We start from the raw sequence: 20,465 nt of genomic DNA on the forward strand, positions 1-20,465 counted from the left end.
TGATTTATATTTATGTCATTGTCCTCAACTTGGGAAGAATTATCTGGCTCACTTAAGTGGATCCAACTGTGCAGCCAGATGCTGGGGTCCAACTCCAGGAGTAACAGCCAACTGTGACACACTTCACGCCACGACGTAATGTGTGTGTGTGTGTGTGTGTGTGTGTGTGTGTGTGTGTGTGTGTGTGTGTGCGTGCGTGCGTGCGTGCGTGCGTGCGTGCGTGTGTGTCTTCAGCAGGTTCTTCCATGCATAATGTCACACAGGTTTTGTGGAAATTACTTGTACGTTTGTGTGTGATCCTGTGAGCAAACAACCATACATGGTTGAAAACAAACTCACAAAAGAAATTAGGGACTGATCTGTATCAGCAGGTTGGCCGTGTATTCAAGGGTGTGATTTGTCACCAAGCAGCTGATCGTTGAAGTGTGTGAGGGTACCTTGAGTCAAACTAATCAGCAGCGAACTAAAATCAAAAGTACAAGATGATTTTTAAACAAAAATATTGGGATATTGGATACATTATAGATTAAATTAAAGAAATTAAATGTTCAATCTCTAATGAATCCATCAGTTCAGCATAATTTGTTTTTTAATTTAAAAAAATTCTGTGTATATACAGATACAGAAGGGAGGATGTGGGGGTTTTTTATCATAAGAAAATAAACAATCAACAGGCCTAATTTTTTTTACTTTAATGGACCTTATGAGCCTAAATTCTGACCAGCTTAGCATTCATATTAAATAAAAACTTTAACAGACATTAAACATTTAATTCTATGTGCCGGCCACGATGTGGAAGATTAAGATGATGAAGATGGTCTAATTAGGCTTCAGGACTATGGATAAGCACCGATCACGCTAACATGGCAAGACTATTTAGCCTAATGCTAATGGTCTGTAAACGTAATATTAACACCCCATAGATTCACATGTTAAAATTACTCCACAAATCTCTGACTAAGTGAACAGTTTGCTCTGATGTCGGGCTTCATGTTTTCTGTTTGTCTCTCCTGTCGACGCATTTCGTCTTTCTTTCATCCACACCCCTGCGAACTTCTGAGCACGAAACAAACACATACTGTGTTTATGTTCATGGGAGCGTTCACGAACATTGAGACTGACGTGATACGTGATACGTGATTTGTTCCTACAATGATTATTTCCTCCTCCGTTTAGGTAACATTCCGTCTGGAGTTTGAGTTCAGTCATACCATCTTCCTGGAGCACATCAGGGTTATCCTGGAGGTCAGCAGGTGTGAGCTTACAGTTCAAATGTGTATTTTGTAAGATACAAGATAAAAAGATCTGATTGTAAATGAACTCCCAGGATAAATACAGTATGACAGATCGTACGCCACTGCTGACATTTTTGTTTTCTTCTCTCAACAGTGACGGCGAGGAAATAAGTACTGCTGATAATTTCAATGATATCTTCTACTCTCTGAAATACGAAGCCGACCTTCTCTTTACAAGGTTCATCAGAAACAACGCATGTTGAGAAAAGTGGAATATAGTCATATGGCAGTATTTGTGGGAGAGGAAGTTGTCGATGGGAATGCTGGAATGGGGACCGTGTTATCAGGGATTCAGCGTCAGAATAAATAAGTCATAACTGCTGGTGCAGCTTCTGACTGTTTATTCTCTGCTTTCAAAAGGGATTCCCACCCGACTCGCTACGAGATCAAATCAGAGCTGTCGCTGGAAGAGTCCGGAGTTATCGGCCCAACTTTTAACTTAACATTCCAGGTGGGCCCCAAAGCATTTTCACCATTCCTTTAATTTACTATGCAGGGAAGTTCTGCTTGGAAATTATTTTCTGTTTACTCCTTGTTGTCTCAGATCCAGAATCTTGGCTATTTTCCGGTAAAGGACCTGCAGCTCAACATTAAGATCCCAGAAATGACGAAGAATGGAAACCAACTCCTTCAAATATCTGACTTCTACATTGACCAGGCGAGTGTGGGTCAGTCTCAGTGATGAAAAGCGAGAAAATGTCATTTTAGAAAGAATAAGAGCTCATTCTTCTGAAACTTTGAAATGAGTTATTGAAGTTATAAATAATAAACGCCCATTGGCGTCTGAGCAGGGAGTTTAAACTTTTCCTCACACTTTTTCTCCGATATGTTTGGTACTGTTTGGTGTAAAAAAAATGATAATTATTAGTGTGTCAGTGCTATTTCAAGAGACATCACAAAATGATTTAAATGTATAGCAGATAACATGGTTCACGTCATTTAAGTTTATAATTTGTAAGCTGACTAAAGGACTATTTCAACAGCTTCGAAAAATAAAAGAGCTAGATGAAAGAGTTCAAGATGACGATAAACTCAGATAATCGATTTGGGAATTTTCCGAAAAATGTTTATCACATAATCATCTCAGAAAACAGTAGAATGTCCTGAAGATTACACTGAGCTTTGCTCTAAGGATACAGTAATATCTAAAAAATATTTGACTGTATTAATGTCATACATACTGAACCATTACCATTACCATTACTTACAGAATAAACCACACTGCGATATAAACCATCAGGAATACATTAATGAACTAGATATTCATTTTAAGTAATAAACTTTTGATAGAGAATCTGCTGATAGTTAGTGTAAACTTTTAATGTTTCACAATGCAGTCAGTCATGTTCATATTGATAAAGTTAAAGAATGCCAGTGATCTGATATTAATTATGACAAACAGTTTTACACACACTGTAACTGTCAATGATGCTACATGTTAACAATGCAAACTTTACACATACAGCAGTGTATATATCTAATAAGCAATATTTACAACATTACTGTCCTTAGTCACAGTGAGAGAAGATGCAAAGGACAGGGTTAGATGGAGGCAATTGATTCGCTGTGGCGACCCCCTGAAGGGAAAAGCCGAAAGGAAAAGAAGAAGACTGTCCTTAGTCACAGTGTAGTATGTCGTGACTGTGGTGTCAGTGAAAACAAGGAACTGTATTTACACACAAGTTTTCTACAAAACAATACAAACTGAGGATTTGTTCTAATCAGTTTGTCGGAGCTTCTATTCTCTGAAGTTTAATGACGGCAGATGGATTTGTGTTCAACTGCCTTTTGTCTTTCAAGGTTAGACTGAGCTAGTCTACGTAAAGCCTTCCACCTTTTAATTTAATCTCTATTCTAAGAGCATTGACATTAAAATATTCATGGAACCCTTTTATTCCTCTGTTGTAATTTAAAGGTTACCACCTCATGTTTTCAGAAAATTATATTCCAGATTGCATCACCTCTTCATTTGTGCTTTATTAACATGTTTATGAACTCATTCTGTCCCACCTCAGAGAGACGGTACTCATTGTTTACCGCCTCAGCATGTGGCGCAGAGCAGGTCTTCACCAGAGGACTTTTCACGCCTCTCCCGCTTGGTAGAGTACAAACCAACCAAATCCGTTCACAAGATGTTTTTTATATGTAGCTTCATCTGCGTTAACTTTTCTCTCTGATACTGATGTTGGTTTGCTGTTGTTTCGACCACACAGAATCAATCCAACACCTTAACTCTGCCGATCCAGTGCAGCGTCAACGTGGCGTCCTACAGAGAAATAAGCGTCAGAATCACAGGAGCACTCCGAATAGATACCCTACATGCAGTGAGTCTAAAACCTCAAAAAATCATGCATAAAGTTTCATAATCACATCACTCTGTAAGTTTTGTTGTGGTTATCCTTCTTGGAGCTTTAGCAGTGACAGCTCTGGAGTCGTTCAGCTGTGTGATGTGTGTATGCATGTTTTCATTCTCTCTCCAGCTGAAGTTTAAAATCTTGGAACTGGTAGCAAGTGCATCAGTGGAGCTCCCCTCCTCCAGCTCCATGTTTTTACATGAAGAAAGGCCTGTCAGACATGTGAGTCTACTATAATTAATGCTGAGAACCATCTCATCCTGACTTTGAATGACTCAAATTGGAGCCCTTCACAAAATCCTCATAATTCAGTCTCTAACTGACTTTCATCCTCCTCAAAAGTGAATACAGCATTTAGTTTTTAAGGATCATGAAAGTCTTTAAATCATGTCTGAACAGACTGAAAGCGTTAGCGTTACGTTATGTTATGCTATAATTTATGTAACACTACAATAGAAAATATGATTTGCTTCACTGACAGTTTAATAAAAAGAACGGCTCGGCTGTGCTTCGCTGAAACTGCAGAAACAGACAGTGAAGGATGGCGCTGGAACACATCTGCTGTGTGGTGCTCAGGGACCGAAAGGACCAGCGGCACAACATGTTAAACTCTAAGCTCTTACTCTAATCTTTGCTGCCATCTATTGCTCAGTGCAAACACTCAGGGCATGTGGAGCCCTTTTAGCTGTGTTCAACTCCTGTCATATCATTAGTGTAGTAAAGGGAATGGCTTAGTTTTACTCTAAATGTGCGTGTGCTATAAGAAAAAAACCTTCCTTATCTTCTACACTCATCTTTCTCATGTTGTGTCTATGTGCTGAATAAACCCACACAAATAAATGAGTCTTTTAATCCAGAACAGTCGTAATCCAGAACAGAGCACTGTATTTACGGGCTTTATGTTTTAGTTTTTGCATCAAGTTGGCTTGATAGCTCTTAATGACACACAGCAGATGACAACATATGTGTTTGAATTGTATTTAATAAAGAAAAAGATATTTTCTAATGTCAGGATGTCTCACATCATCTGCAGATAATACTGGAGATAAGAAAAGAGGGAGATTACAGGATCCCTACCTGGATTATCATCGGCAGCACGCTTGGAGGACTTTTGTTGTTAGCCCTGCTCAGCCTCGCTCTATGGAAGGTAAGGCTTCCTATTATTTATTAATACTGTATTAATGATAATTAGGTAAAGAGATTGTTTGTCATTACAGGTACTGACTTTACAATATATCTTCATTTGATTCATAAGGTACTGCTGTTTACAGCGGTTTTGTCAGCTACATCATCATTTATTAACAAAACCAATTTTACTGTCAGTCCAAGGTTGTGGTGAGAGGTGTAGTTCAGGGGTCACTGACCCAAATCTGACCTCAGTTCCCTCAGGAAACTGTCCATCCAGTGAGATCAGGATCTGAGTGCAAAAAAAGCCTGCAATAAATATGTATATTTTGAATTTATGAACATAAATCTTTCAGGCACACAATCACAATCCTTGTGGCTGATATGATGCACCAGTGAATCACATTCCTGATCCATGTGATCAGTGTGCCTTTTCTGAGTATATGAAGGCTCAAAAAAAATATCAGAAAAATTTCACATATACTGATCTCAAGGTCCAGATTAACTCCCATGCACAGACTCATATGGAAAGCATTTGCTGTTTAATATTTATCCTCTGCGTGTTTCACTGCTTTCCCTCCCAGCTGGGCTTCTTTCAAAGGCAGAAGCCTGGAGACGCGGATGAGCAGGAGTCAAACAGGAAAGTGGCTGAAGAACGGTAACGCAGGCTGAGGGCCCCCAAGCTGACGTCTTTTCCATAGGGGACCCGACACTCAGGGACCAACCCAGCTCCCCCCAGTTCCCCAACATAACAGTGGCACTGCAAGGACAGTTCCACACATCGGCTCAAAAAAATCTTTGTTCAGGGCACTGGATCTGTCCCATGCCACAACCCCTGACCCCGAAGAGTCATCACTGTCACACACATTTAGCATTCCTGCACTGCTGCGACATTAGGGCATTCTTTGTCGATGCATTCCATCGCCCTCATTGTTGTAAATTTGTAGATCTTTGGGCTCACACTTTCTTGACGTCAGGCCGGAGCGCTGGTGATTTTTGTGGCCGTTGTAGGAAAAAAAAATAGACGGAGCATTGATCGTCTGTTTCAAGAATTCTAAGGTCGAGTTTGCCCTTGAGGCAAAGGCCAGCCAATCAATCTTTTTTCATTCTTGTTTCATATTTATTTATCTCTAAAGGCAAAGTTTGAAATACATGAAGAACCTCAAGGGTGATTCACCACCCAACAGCTACCATAAATGTAAAGTACCTATACTGTATATTGAACGTGATGTTTAAAAGATTTTATCTGCAACATATGCAGCTCGCTTGCATACTAATTTATGAAGAAACAAAACTGAACTAAATTGGAGTACAAAGAGGAAATGTCAAGTTTAACTGATTTTGGTAAATCCTTCTAAACCTGCATCCTCTTTAATAGTTCACTGCTTTTCTTTTTGTATTTTAATATCTGGAAAACAAGGAGGTCTTTAAATATTTTGATGCACTTTTACTTTGTACAAAATTAACTTGAATTTTGTAAATAGTCAAGTACCTTTTTTATACTCTTTCAAATATGATAATGGGCTTCAGTAGTCTCCACAAGATTTGTCGCATAACTTCATACCATGAGCAAAAACGATGACACAACCGACCAGCTTTGTGCTACAGAACCCTTTACAAGATATTGCATGCCTTTTAACATGCACTGCATCCGAGCAAAGGGACGTGCGTCAGATACTGTAAGCAAAATGGAATTTACCAAACATGCTCATGAAGAGCAAAGTCTAAATGGCAATGAGATTCCGTAATGGAGAGTCAGTGAATGCTTGTTTCTTACAGTATGCCAGCACCTTCCCAATGTCAATGAATGTTGGTTTGTCCTCTTTGTTGAGGTGTGAAGAGCTTTTATATGCCTACAAATAAAAAAATGTGTATTAATATGAGTGTCTGCTTCATGAGTTTCAAATCCTGTGTATTTACGGAGCACAAGGCAGGAGGTGAAACTAGGATTATGGTTGGGGAGGGAGAGTGACAAGGGAAATTAGAACAGGTTCCCATGTATACTGACAAACAGGTGATTGTCTCTGTCTTCCAGGCTTTGCACCATCCTTACAATACCTGTTAGATGTAGCTGTGTACTTCAGATTCTTACAGGCAGAAATGTAAGTGTTGCATCAATATTCCTCGTGCCTACTTGAAAGGTAGTGCATGTGTTTGGAATCTTTACCATCGGTCACTGACAGCTCCACGGTGGAAGCGTTGATCCCAGAGGGAAATACATAGATTGCTGAAAGTAAAAGGTCCAGCAGGTGAAGAAGACATGCGGTAGTGGATTTTTGATAGGAAATGTGCGTTGAATATTAAAAAATATGAACAGAAAATATACATTTAAATTACAAAAAAAAATTTTTAAAAACTATATTTCAAGTGTTGGTATAAAACTGAGCTCAGTAAATGATAAACCAAATGAAACACAACTTGCATTCATGAATCAATCACAATATAAAGGAATCAAAACAGAAGAGCAGGACCAAAATTAACCGTTTATTTTACAGGGAACCAAACTATTGTCCCATGACGACGAGCTGCCCTCCAACTGCCTGATTCAGTTTGGTTGATAGACATGTACAGAAACAAAGAAATAATAACTTTAAAATAAAGAGAACATGTACCATTATCTGATGTAAATTTATACATTAGTAGTACATCATAGATAAAGATGAATAATTTCATTACTAATGGCAATATATTGGGAGCAAACCAGGAGCGGATTCATCCACAATCCGTGGGAGACACACAAGGGCTCCGGGGGAGTGATCGGGTTAGTAACATGCACAGCACACACTGAGGCTCATAATTATGTTTGCAGTGGCTGAAAGCAGAATCTGTCACTCACAAGCCAGGGGAAGACTCATGCTAACACAGGCGGCATGACAAAAAAGCTCAGGATTCATTTATTTGGTCTTGGGCTATATTTGTGACATATCTTCCAAAAACAAGCCCCACATTTGAGTCCATTTTTCTGCCAATCAATTTTATTTTATTTTTTATAAAATTGCTTGAATAATTGTTTTATTGTACTGTTACCATCTAGCTTTAAGAGACAATGAATGCATCATGAGTCCTGATCATCTCTGTAACCTGATGAAGCTCACGTGTGACGCACCATCACAGCTGTGACCCCAAATGATAACCTGAACACACCAACTAATCTGAGAGTAAACAGGAAGGACAACACGATCGATGGAGAAGACGATTTCATTAATTTGTTCACCATGTGTATTTATTAATAAACAAGTTGTTTATTACTAATGACGCGTGTGAGCTGAAGGAAGAAAATCAGTTTTGCAATCAGACTTACAGTACAGCACAATGTCTGGTACACCATATGAAAAAGGTGCCAGGTTTGGTAGAATTTGTTGTAAATAAACTGACACCATTGATTGACACCACTGATCCAACAAAAAACATGCAGACCATTAATATGATTCCTAACACTTTAAAGAGAATTCTGAAGCTTGTCACTTTGAAGCGTCATGGACAGGCATAAGAAGGCCACAGCGCAGATGCAGAGATTTTCTTTAACATTCAGCAAATCCATTACCTTCTGTGATCCATCTATCCTTGACTGAAAGCGACCTGCATTCCCTTCAAATGACAAGTGACAGCTGGAACAAATGCACCCCTGACAAACCTCTCCCCTGAGAACCTGCAGTGCATCTGTTTAACTGAATATGACCTGAGCACCGATAGCAGCACAGACTGAACACTGAAACACCCAAATGGAATCTTATCTGACTCATTTTTTGCCTGTATAGATACCCCAGTTTACCTTTATTCTGTGCATCGAGTATCAATGCAAAACACGGTTTTTAATTGGTTTATTTGTCTTTAGAGGTACACAGGTTTTATTTGACAGAATAGAAAATATCAGTCATATACAGTATATACTTTCAAAAAACATTGAGTACAATTCATGTGAGAAAGAAAAATAGAGATTTGTACAAATACAAACTGAGGACTTTCTCTGTGGAGTTAATGTCAAAACTCTAATACTGCATTGTTTTTAAATGAAAGCAGGGAACTTGAAGAAAATGCACCTGGCCAAGAAAGAAGAAAGGAAAAAAATATGGCAGCATATTTTCTTTACTTATTTACAGGCAATATTTTTAGGCTGATTGTGCTCCATTATACTGAAGGTCCTTTTAAATAATACAACCCTAACAATTAGTGAGGAGTCCAGTCTGATATAGCTACGGATTTTTTGTTCCCTCTCCTCCTTTATTTTCTTGTTTTTCATTCCTGTAATGTAAAGTATGGTGAAACACAAATTGTAAAATTCTACAAGGAAAGCAGCAGCTTTATTTAAAGCAATGAAAGAAAAGACGAACTGAATGCGCGTTGGCTTGATCTTTGATCAAATCAACACATAATCTCAATACAAAGTCTCAATACACTACAATACACAATCAATGCACTCTTAGTATTGATAAGAGACACGTGATCCGGTGCGCTTTAATTGCGTGTTGTTCAAAACAGCTCAAATTTCGGTAACCAGCAATGAAGCATAAATCGTGACAGCAACAGATGATAAAATAAATACATAACAAATAAATAAACTTAACAGGATTTTTTTATTATTATTCGTTCTGTTTATTCTATTACCAGATGAATTTGATCTATGTGATCATTTTGGAGTTTGACAAGCCTTTACCGTCTATGATGGAGAGCGTGTCTCCACTGTTCATAACGTGGAGAGGCGCAACTCCGCGGGTTTCTTCGTGCGTAAAGAAGCGCGTTGGGCAGCTCTTCTTGGAGGATGGAGCGGGCATTCTCCAAAACAAACCGCTGAGCATCTTCCTGATCTCCGGCCTCATTAGGCAGTAAATCACCGGGTTCAAGCAGCTGTTTGCGTGCGCCAAGCACACAGTCACCGGGAACACGTATGTGTGCACCATGTAATATGATTTATCCCAGCTGACTGCATTGAATTTTACCAAGACGCCCCAGAAGGTGATGGCATGATTTGGCATCCAGCAGCAAAAGAAGGACAAAACCACTATCGCTATGGATTTGGTGACTTTGGATCGCCGTCTAGTGTTGTGCGTAACCATGCTCCTCAACCTCACGAAGCGCAGGAGCAACAGATAGTTGACGGTGACTATCAACATGGGGATGATGAAGGCTATCAATGTTTTCTGAATGTGATAGAGGGCGAGCAAATCGTGTCCTTCGGGAAACTTGAGGAGGCAGAGTTTTTCTCCAGCGACCACACTGACGGTGGAGAAGATGGATGTCGGAGCTGTGGCCACTGTGGCCGCCACCCAAAGCACCGCGCACACCCACTTCACGCACCCTGGCTTCCTGCACGTTTTTTTCTTGAGTGCAGAAGCGACAGATACGTACCGGGTAACACTCATGGCAGTGAGGAAGAAGACGCTGGCGTACATGTTCATCACGGTGACCGACAGGACGATCTTACACATGGCGTTTCCAAACGGCCAGCTGAAGTCCAGCGCGGTGTCCACCGCCCAGAAGGGCAGGGTGAGGACGAACTGGAAGTCCGTCGCTGCCAGGTTGATGATGAAAATGTTGATGGTGGATTTCTTTCGACATTGACGCAATTTCATGATAAAAAGCACAAGCAGGTTCCCCACCAAACCCACTGCGCAAACTACAGAGTACACCACAGAGATGAGTATCCTCAGGAGGAACGTAGCCTCCGGGCTGTCGTCGATGCTTTCGAAACGAAAATTTTTGTCATCGAATGAACTTCCATTAAGCGTTCCGCTCTGGTTAAATAGTTCATCCATCTTTACTTGGGCTCCTGAATTACGATAGGATTTATTTGGTGCACAAGTTGCTGCTGAGCGCACGTCAGACTCTACCTGTCGAACCTCCGATTGACTAGAGTCTGCTTTTATACAGGTGTGACGCTCCTGGTGTCACACTATTGGTGGATCGAGACCAATCACACTCACAGAAATAGTCAGCTCGTGACCTCGTGTTTTTGAGGGAAATGAAATAAATATTTATCCTGTCGAAACTGGTATATATGTAGATACCGAGGAAAGGATCTACAGAGATACAACATCCAATATGTACAGAACCAAGCATATCTATCTATCTATCTATCTATCTATCTATCTATCTATCTATCTATCTATCTATCTATCTATCTATCTATCTATCTATCTATCTATCTATCTATCTATCTATCTATCTATCTATCTATCTATCTATCTATCTATCTATCTATCTATCTATCTATCTATCTATCGACCTGCAGTTTCCCCAAAGCTCCACTAGAGGGGGCGCTAGCACAAGGCAGATGAAGATGGACGCGTTAGTAAAAGTAAACGTGGAATAATCGGTTCATGTGGACTTTTTCGTCTTCGTTCCAATTTGATTGATGGGTGACTGTTTTTCCCTGGAGAACTTGTAAGTTTAAAAGTTTATAGATGCGGAATATTCAGGAAAACGTGGCTTTTAAACACATTCTCACCACTTCTTGTGGAAAACCCGATTTTTTTTTTTAGTTTTCAACCCACGATACACTCTGAAGCGTCCAATCTATAATCATTTAATCTGACCTAAAGCTACAACAACAGTCTCGTCCTCACTTGACCCCTCTCGAAACCCAACTTAGGTTTGGAGCGGGAATTAGATCGAAGCATCCAATTTCTTGGAGTCGTATTTCCCTTTAAGCCTGTGGTCCTACTGAGAGTTAGTCCATTGTCTTAAGTCCACCCATCTGTGGGGGTGGCTCTGCCAAAGTTAGCTGAAGTTTTCAAGCTGTCACAGAGCTGTCGATGGGAGGCTGATGGAGGAGAGAGAGGACCGCAGCCCCCAGGCGAACCGACACCGACGTGCAAGTCCCGCAATGGATCGACAACTCCCCGTGGAGGAAGGCGGCATCCGGGCCTGAGCTGGAGAACTTCAGTGGGAGTCAGTGTCAGAACAAAGTCTCCTCTCAGTGACCAGTGCATCCTGCCCACATGGGAGTCATTTGAATTGACAGTCGACGCGTCGTGAGAAAGGCGTTAAATGACAACATGACCCGTTCACACCGCACACTTTACGCCTTCGGACTGGAAGTCATTCACGTCTTCGTCGCTCTCCTGATTGTCCTGGAAAGCGGATTGTCACATGAACCAGGTTAGTCGAGACTGAATGTGAGTCTGTCCCGCTCCGGACTCATGACGCGTCCACGTCCACTCGTGTCGCGGTTGCTTTTGTTGTGCGCCAGCTGTGACTGTTCACTAAGCAGGTTCTGCAGCTCAGTCTGGCGCCTGAATAGAACCTCTTTACCCTGAATTATGAGGGGTTCAAGCCTCATGTCTGCACCCGCCCTGCCCCAGGGGCAAAAGCTCTGAAGTCCCAGTGAAGCTGACACTGACCTCTGATCTCACCAGTGAAAAGATGGAAACAATTCCCCCCAGGGGATCTAGTGGATCCATTCTCATTATCTCATGGTGGAGCTGCGTTTCAGTCTGCATGTGCATGCTGACAGGCCCAGCGGATGCTTTGTTCATTGGAGAATCACTCTTGTGGCCTCTTTACAGACTTTTGTCGTCCCAACCTTCTCTTTAGTTCATGGTTTGGATGCTGATACTCCCTCAGGTGCTGTCTTGAGGTTACAGATAGAAGCAGAGCAATGATTCAGGATTTCTTCTGTCTCATCCTTTATAAATCAACCGTGAACACCTTGACAGAAAAACGAATTGCTGTGAGGCGTTATAGATTTTGCTCTTTTTAACTAATACAGGTAGAGACGGGGATCCTCAAGTGGTTATTGATGAACTCAAAATAGAAATTGGGACCAGAGGTCAACTGCTGTTGAAATGAGACATGTGAGGTCATTTCAACAGAAATGCATCCACTTATTCAGGAAAGTCGCACAAATAACAGTGAAAGGAGGAATCAGTTTAGTAGACATGAACAGTAATGTTATCTCTTTATCAGGTGTTGGGGTGATCTGTCATCTCTTGATGACACATGGATTATTGGAGAAAATGGAGATGGAGAAAATCCCTCTTGTGTTTTTGAAACATCCTCAGTGAAAGGATTTGCTACATTTAAAACTCATAGGCCTTTCAGTTTTATGATTCAGTCATCAGATCAAATTGATTTGAGAAACGGTTTGCTTATTTTATTTAATAGATAATATCTGATTTTGTAAAAAGGAATCAAAGTGAAGGCACCTTAGGTGGCCTGTAGAACGGGCCTTTCTTTCTCTTCATTCATGCCGCTGCTCTCCTCTGATTGGTCTATGTTGGTGTATTCTTGTAAATATTTGTTCAATCTGCTTTGTGCAAGATGGACCAGCAGACATCTTACCTTGTCAGAATGTTGTCTGATATCGCTGTTTCCATCCCAAGTACATCTTCAGTGATGTTCCAAAGAAAGATCTTATCAAGGGTTCAATGCTGCTCTCTTCACCTCAACCGACCGGCCTTCTCCACACTGCTTGAACCCTCCAGTCTGTGAAGAGCTCAGAATAAATTAGACATTACTGTGAAACAGCTCTGGTTGTTGTGCCAGGTATTACTGTGTCATTTGTTCTGTTTGCACATCAGCAAAATTTAAATTCAAAATTGGCACTAAAGTAAATTCTTTATTAACCTAGTTTGGGTACGACATGCTTCATAAATAACATTTAAATCAAGTCTGACATGAACATATTTGTTCACGTACTTGACACACATTTAAAAAGACGATGCTTGGTTCACAGGTTAGTTACACAAATTTAATATTGTGGTTTTTCTTTGCTCTTAAAATCTGGTCTTAATATTCTGTCGGATATTTGAAGCTTTTTCTTTGCCTTATCTTTTACAGTATATGTTTAAAATACTGCCTCAGATTAAGTTAAACCAACAGACAGTGTTGAGCAAGACTCCCTGCTGAACAGTAAACCAGATAGTTGTCAGGGATATCAGTCTTTATGTATCTGTAGAGCAAAGAGGAGCCAACTGCTGCTGATCCTCCCCTTCAGGCATATCCTCTCGTACTGCTGATGCAGCAGTTTCCGATCAGAGGGGTATTTTTATCAGTTGATGAATTTTCTCAATTTGACCAAACTTGTGTAAGTGAGAGTAAAAAGCACCACTGGGATCATGGACAAAAATCCAGACTGAAGATGTCTGACAGGCACTGTATCGACCACAGCTGCATCAGAATGACAGATCTCACACACACACATCATTTTTTAGAGCTTCCTCAGTTTTGTTTATAGCCTTTGAACCCCTTAATTATTTATTTATCCTCCCTTTTCCCATGATTTAATGGCCCATCTTCTCCTCCTTCCATGTCTGTGACAGAGAGATTCCTACAGGATCTTCCTCAGTATGAAGTGGTTCACCCAACTCGAGTGGATGCCAGAGGTCGCTTCCTGTCCAACTTCCTGTCTCACCACGCTCGCCGTGTTCAACGCAGGGAAGCCTCAGAGGGAGCAGCGGACTTGGATCGTGTCTTCTACCAGCTGTGGCTTGGCGACCGCAGTTTGCACCTTAATCTCACACTCAACCAACACCTGCTGGCTCCTGGCTTGCTGACGGAGAGGAGGCGAGGTGGGCTGGAGGGGGCTCGTTTGCATCATCCCAGATCCTCTCTGTGTCATTTCTTAGGTGAAGTGTGGGATGAGGCCACCGTTAAAGGAGGTGCAGCCATTAGCACCTGTGACGGACTGGTGAGTTTATTGTGTTGTGTAGTGTTAAAATGTTTTTCAAGTCAAGTGCAATTTTGTAAGGTGCAGTTGGTTGACTGTAGTCAGTGCTGAATGAAGTCTGCAATGAGAAGTTTATTTCAAAATACCTCTGGACTGTCTGAGAGTCATGTAGGCACTATCTCACCTTGGAGGGAAGCTGTCTGCTATTATAATGGCTACAACCTGAGTGCTTCACCTCAGACAGAAGATACACACAAAATAAATATCAAAACACACGCGCACACACACACACACTCACACACTACATGCAATTTGGAACGACCAACTAACCTGAAGCGTATGTTTCTGGTAGTAAGAGGAAGCCAGAGAACCCGGAGAGAACCCATAGAGACACGGGGAGAACATGCCCGTGTCTGTATGGGTGGTTAGCGCTATGTGGCAATAGCACTAACCACCGTAATAATAATAATAATAATTATAATAATAATAAGTGGCTCCGCGGTGCACCGGCGTCGTGCCCGGAGTGTCCCCCGCCTCACGCCCTTTGCCGCCGAGATAGGCTCCGGCTCCCTGTGACCCGCTGCAGCGGATACAGCGGTGGTAATCTGAAGATGACTGATAATAATAATAATGATGATGATGATGATGATGACGATGATGATGATGATGATAATAATAATAATGATAATAATAATAATTGGGTAAATCATCTGTTATAAGTCTGGCTCTAGTAAGTGATTTTACAGTGCATATGTTTAATGCTGACCATCTCCAGTTCATATTCTGAACATGGTACTTATCTGCCATCTTGTCTGCAGAGCTGCACCACTTAAAAGAGATAAGAAATGAGAAATATAGTACGTGAAATGTTACAATTACATTATTGATTCTGACAATCTGTCCACTAGCAGAAGTCTAGCTCCTTTGTTTCGAACACAAGATCTTCAGCCTCAAATGACCTTTAAGGGCTCCAGCCACATTCTGCTTATCACGTGAATAAAATCTGTTATTGTTACACAAATTTATTCAATATTGAGTAAATGTATTTCCTTTTTTTAAAAATGGTACAATATGTACATATGGAGGCAAAAATTTGGTTGATTATGGTTTAAGAAGAATATAAATTGAAAGTGAGAATAAGGAACTGGTCTTTGTGAATTTAATGAAATGAACTAAAAAAAACATATGTCTACATGGAGGTTAAATATGCAAACGCCGTCTCACTACAAGCGACAGAGAGGACAGAGATCAGCTGTTTGTTGTCTGTCATGGACATGATGTGACACGTAACAAGTGACAGAACAGACATACTGAAGCGCAGAGAATGTGGAAGAACACGGTGAGAAGTGATTAAATTGATCAGCGTTGAAGGAAACAGCACATAGAATTATTCACATTGACCGTGACTATTCACTCTTTCCATTTAGAGAAATGCAGCATGCAGCCAGTTAACTCAGCAGAACCTAAATACAGGCGCTGCATGTAAATATGAGTGTCATCTGTGGTGAGGATAGGTGTCTTGGAGGGAATGCTCTGCTTTAGTGGAGGTTTATAGTTTCCTGATAACTGTTCAATAACAAAAAGTGTTGGAAATTTTAAAAATAAATTTAGTTCCAATAGTGCAGTATAAAATGGGAAAATGTTATTTCCATTAGACCTGCAAGAGGAACCTTTCAGAAATTCTTTTTTTCAAATCCAGACTCCTGGAGAAAATATTTTCTTGTCAAAACTTTGCTCTGTAGGATTATTTGCCATAAATCCTGCAGTTTTTCTCCACAGATCTGAGGTGTGCGATAATGTTTTGTGATTAATCACATTTTACGCTTGTGTTGTTTAAATGGAGGAGTCATGAATAGGGATGACAGGTGAGGAAGAGGCCCGAGATCTTTTTTGTTTTTTTGTTTTGCTGTTGATGTGTATTTGTAGAGGATTTTAATTCCTACTGTTGGAGAAAATTTTGACAGAATGTCCCAATTTATCTAAAAAATAAAATTTGGATTGTCTCCACCTTTTTGTTTGAAGAGTGGAAACAGTTTACTGACTGGACGAGATGGATGTTGTGACTGGTAACAGTATAAATCATCAGTGGCCTGGATTCACACTCTAAATTACTATTTTCTTTTAACAACAACAGACATTTGTTTTCAACTAAAGAAGTTCTTCTCACCCATCTAGATGTAGTGTGTCTAGTATGAATGAGGTGACAGAATGAGGTAATGAATGAATGAGGTAACAGCTCAGAAATCCATACAATTAACAGTTGTCCAAAGAAAAATGATTTCCCAAGCATTCTCCTAAATATAAGGGACACGATCAAACTTGCAGTATCCCACAAATAGGAGTCTCACATGGGAGGAGCACATCTCTGTCAAGATTTGTTTATGTCAGGCGGAACAGTCTGCCAAACCTTCTGCTCCAGGCCCAAGTCATCACTGTTGAAGAATCCTTGAACCTCACAGGTTTTCATGACCTAATAAGAAATGTTTTATTTATTTAGTCATGTGAGAGCAGTGAGTACACATGATGTGTAACGTCTTTCATTAATTCATGCTGCTTGATCTCTTTGAAGAAACAGAACTGTTATAAGTTTCAGATTACTGCATTCTTACCAGCCATGCTAGGTGCTGAACAGATTGCAGATCAGCAGGGCATCATGTGACTGCGAGTGTTTGTGTAGACAGAGTGTACAAGGGCAGTATCTGTCATAGGTTTTATGTCGATGCTACCAGATCCACTTACTAGATCCAGACTTATCTTCTTTTCCTTTCGGCTTTTCCCTACAGACGTCACCACAGCGAATCAGTTTCCTCCATCCAACCCTGTCTTCTGCTTCCTCTTCTCTCACACCAACTACCTTAATGTCCTCTTTCACTACATCCATAAACCTCCTCTTTGGTCTTCCTCTAGGCCTCCTGCCTGGCAGTTCAAAACTCAGCATCCTTCTACCAATATATTCACTATCTCTCCTCTGGACATGTCCAAACCATCTCAGTCTGGCCTCTCTGACTTTATCTCCAAAACCTCTAACATGTGCTGTCCCTCTGATATACTCATTCCTGATCCTATCCTTCCTGGTCACTCCCAGAGAGAACCTCAGCATCTTCATCTCTGCTACCTCCAGCTCTGTCTCCTGTCTTTTTCTCAGTGACACTGTCTCTAGTCCAAACAACATCGCTGGTCTCACCACAGTTTTGTACACCTTTCCTTTCATTTTAGATAAAACTCTTCTATCACACATCACACCTGACACTTTCCTCCACCCGTTCCATCCTGCCTGGACACGCTTCTTCACCTCTTTTCCACACTCTCCATTGCTCTGGACTGTTGATCCTAAGTACTTAAAATCCTCCACCTTCTTGATCTCTTCTCCCTGTAACTTCACTCTTCCACTTGGGTCCCTCTCATTCACACACATGTACTCTGTCTTACTGCGGCTAACCTTCATTCCTCTCCTTTGCAGGACAAACCTACACCTCTCTAGCTTCTCCTCCACCTGCTCCCTGCTCTCACTGCAAATCACAATGTCATCTGCAAACATCATAGTCCATGGAGATTCCTGTCTAACCTCGTCTGTCAGCCTGTCCATCACCATAGCAAACAAGAAGGGGCTCAGAGCTGATCCCTGATGCACCCACCTCCACCTTGAACTCCTCTGTCACACCTACAGCACACCTCACCACTGTCTTACAGTCCTCATGCATGTCCTGCACCGCTCTGACGTACTTCTCTGCCACTCCAGACTTCCTCATACAATACCACAGTTCCTCTCTGGGCACCCTGTCATAAGCTTTCTCCAGATCTACAAAAACACAATGCAGCTCCGTCTGGCCTTCTCTGTACTTCTCTATCAACATCCTCAAAGAAAATACTGCATCTGTAGTACTCTTTTTTGGCATGAAACCATTCTGCTGCTCACAAATGCTCACTTCTGCCCTTGGTCTAGCTTCCACTACTCTTTCCCATAACTTCATTGTATGGATCATCAGCTTTATTCCTCTGTAGTTGCCACAACTCTGCACATCTCCCTTGTTCTTAAAATGGGATCTAGATCCAGACTTATAACAGGTGATTATATGTACTGGTGTCATGTTCCTGTGCCCCTGACTACCTCCCACAGGTGAGGGAGGCAGAGTAGGACGTGGTGAAGGCAGTGATGCAGTTATATGTATGATCAACAGTATGTGGACAAAAAAATCCAGATCCATCTCCCTTTCGATGCATTCTGGTGATAACATCCCATAGCCAGTCCCTACATATCTCAGTTAACAGATACTTAACACATTAATGGATTGGAAAGTGATGTAAACAACAACAACAACTGGTTTCCTTGAAGTGAGATTCAGAGCCAACCTTTATCGTTCTGAAGACTTTGGGCTGTAAGATTTTTTTATGAAACATTCAAACTATGTAGTTCTTTTCCGACATGTTTTGAAAAACTTAAACCAATCATACAGCTGTTTAAGTTGGAGATTTTGAGTCGTTAAAATGCGAAAAATAAAAACACATTAAACTGCTAACTTTGCCAGCCTGGCCAACAAAAAGTACCAAAGTTGTAGTTCAGAGTAAAGTAACATGTCACTTCTAAGGTCTAAATAATCAGTACAGAATATTACTATTCTATTTTTGAAAATAATTTAAACAACAACGCTGTGTAAATTGTAACATGCAGACATTATGATACTTAAAGGATATTGATCTGAAATTTAAACTGGTTAAAGCACCAGATAAATAGATTTGGTCCTTTTGTAAGCCATTAAATGTATTTCTTGTCATGAGGAAAGTGTGATTTATTTTCATTATATTCTAGAGAGACAGACCTCTTTGCTCAGACCATAAAAATAGCAGTACAGGTAGGAGGAAACATACAGAACATAGTTCTGATTTTGTGCTGAGCTGTCTATTTATTGGTGGCCACATATATTTGCCAATTTTGGATTTGGCTAAAAACACATTTCCTTACAAACCTATTTAGGAGTCATGGATGGAATGAATGACGCAGAGGTTTTGATTGAGATGCAAAGTTAATGGATTCACACCACAGGCAAGCAATGGGAGAACACGAATGGCAGTTATTGTCAGAACAGCAGTGGGTATAATAGAGAGCAGAGGAGTCTGTGTGTGTATTCTTAGTGCCTTAACATTTTCTTTACATACAGATGCAAATTGCGTCAGTTCTCTGGTAGACAATGAAGAAACATTCGGGGGGGTGTTTCACATCGCACATAATTCTGAATACAACAGGGGTCAAAATGAGTGTAGCATCACCAGTACAGAAACATGAGTCGGAACATCCAGTCCTGTGTGTCACCCTCCTCAAGGGCTGAAAGCCGCTTCCATTGGGTTACATTTGTCTGCAGAGGCCTGTCTCATGATTTGCTGCAAAAAGGTGCTTATAGGTAAAACCTGCTCCTCTTGACTGCCTGTGTTTTGCGGTTCATATAATGTAGCTGATCCTCAGTGGGATCCTGTGACAGCTGAGGCTGCTCAATGGGAGCAGAGACAGGAAAGGATTACACGTTAGGGTGAGGGTTGTCAACAGAAACAGGTGAGGGGACTGGAACCTGCCTTTGGACCCTCGTCACTACAATTTAGGTGCAACGATTTGTGTGACAGCTGATCTTTCCCAGGTCATACCGTTGATCAAGCAAAAGCATCAGACTGTTAAGACTATTTCAATTAATATTTTGTGCTAAGAAAAAAAAAAAAAACCTTAGCATGTCAGATGGGAACAATGACCATTTCCATCTGACTGACCATTTCAATACATGTCTGCATTTAATCAATATGATTAAAAACATAAAAGATTTTCTAAGGAGAGTGGGTCGTAGCATTTGAAGTGTTAGATTAGCCTTTGCCACTATAATTATATGCAGCGGCTCTTCTAAATGTGAATCCACTCAGAAACAGCCAAAGACAGGCACCGCTTCACAGTAAGAGAGGCTTTTAAGACATTTAAGTCTGTAGTTGTGAAGAACTGGCCTTAAAATGTTATCAATAAAAAATCAGTAATCATCTGTGTTTTTAATCTAATGATGCTCAATTACTTTTATTAATATTTGTTTTATTCACGTCTAGATTTGCATT

At 40.8% G+C, this 20,465-nt stretch overlaps 3 protein-coding genes across 4 annotated transcripts in view; 2 read left to right on the plus strand and 1 right to left on the minus strand.

The window, feature by feature from the left end:
• Positions 1-6,654, plus strand: part of itga11a (integrin, alpha 11a) — a 52,622-nt gene extending 45,968 nt beyond the window's left edge. Inside the window, exons 22-30 of the mRNA XM_068319103.1 lie at positions 1,177-1,253; positions 1,390-1,473; positions 1,656-1,746; positions 1,840-1,953; positions 3,311-3,394; positions 3,509-3,619; positions 3,776-3,871; positions 4,683-4,796; positions 5,359-6,654. Coding sequence (XP_068175204.1) covers positions 1,177-1,253; positions 1,390-1,473; positions 1,656-1,746; positions 1,840-1,953; positions 3,311-3,394; positions 3,509-3,619; positions 3,776-3,871; positions 4,683-4,796; positions 5,359-5,436 — 849 coding nt within the window. The 3' untranslated portion in view covers positions 5,437-6,654. The remainder of the gene's footprint in view (positions 1-1,176; positions 1,254-1,389; positions 1,474-1,655; positions 1,747-1,839; positions 1,954-3,310; positions 3,395-3,508; positions 3,620-3,775; positions 3,872-4,682; positions 4,797-5,358) is intronic.
• A 2,739-nt stretch (positions 6,655-9,393) lies between these two features.
• Positions 9,394-10,527, minus strand: LOC137596436 (relaxin-3 receptor 1-like). The gene has a single exon (XM_068316969.1). It carries the CDS (start codon positions 10,525-10,527, stop codon positions 9,394-9,396), a length of 1,134 nt encoding a protein of 377 aa, XP_068173070.1.
• A 603-nt stretch (positions 10,528-11,130) lies between these two features.
• LOC137595724 (A disintegrin and metalloproteinase with thrombospondin motifs 7) overlaps positions 11,131-20,465 on the plus strand; it is a 60,597-nt gene continuing 51,262 nt past the window's right edge. The window contains exons 1-2 of one of the 2 annotated variants that reach the window (XM_068317077.1): positions 11,131-11,872; positions 14,035-14,402. In XM_068317077.1, coding sequence (XP_068173178.1) covers positions 11,770-11,872; positions 14,035-14,402 — 471 coding nt within the window. In that variant the 5' untranslated portion in view covers positions 11,131-11,769. The remainder of the gene's footprint in view (positions 11,873-14,034; positions 14,403-20,465) is intronic. The other variant, XM_068316371.1, reaches the window with a different exon arrangement.

Source organism: Antennarius striatus, chromosome 1 (assembly GCF_040054535.1).
Source record: "Antennarius striatus isolate MH-2024 chromosome 1, ASM4005453v1, whole genome shotgun sequence".
NCBI classification, from domain to species: Eukaryota; Metazoa; Chordata; class Actinopteri; order Lophiiformes; family Antennariidae; genus Antennarius; species Antennarius striatus.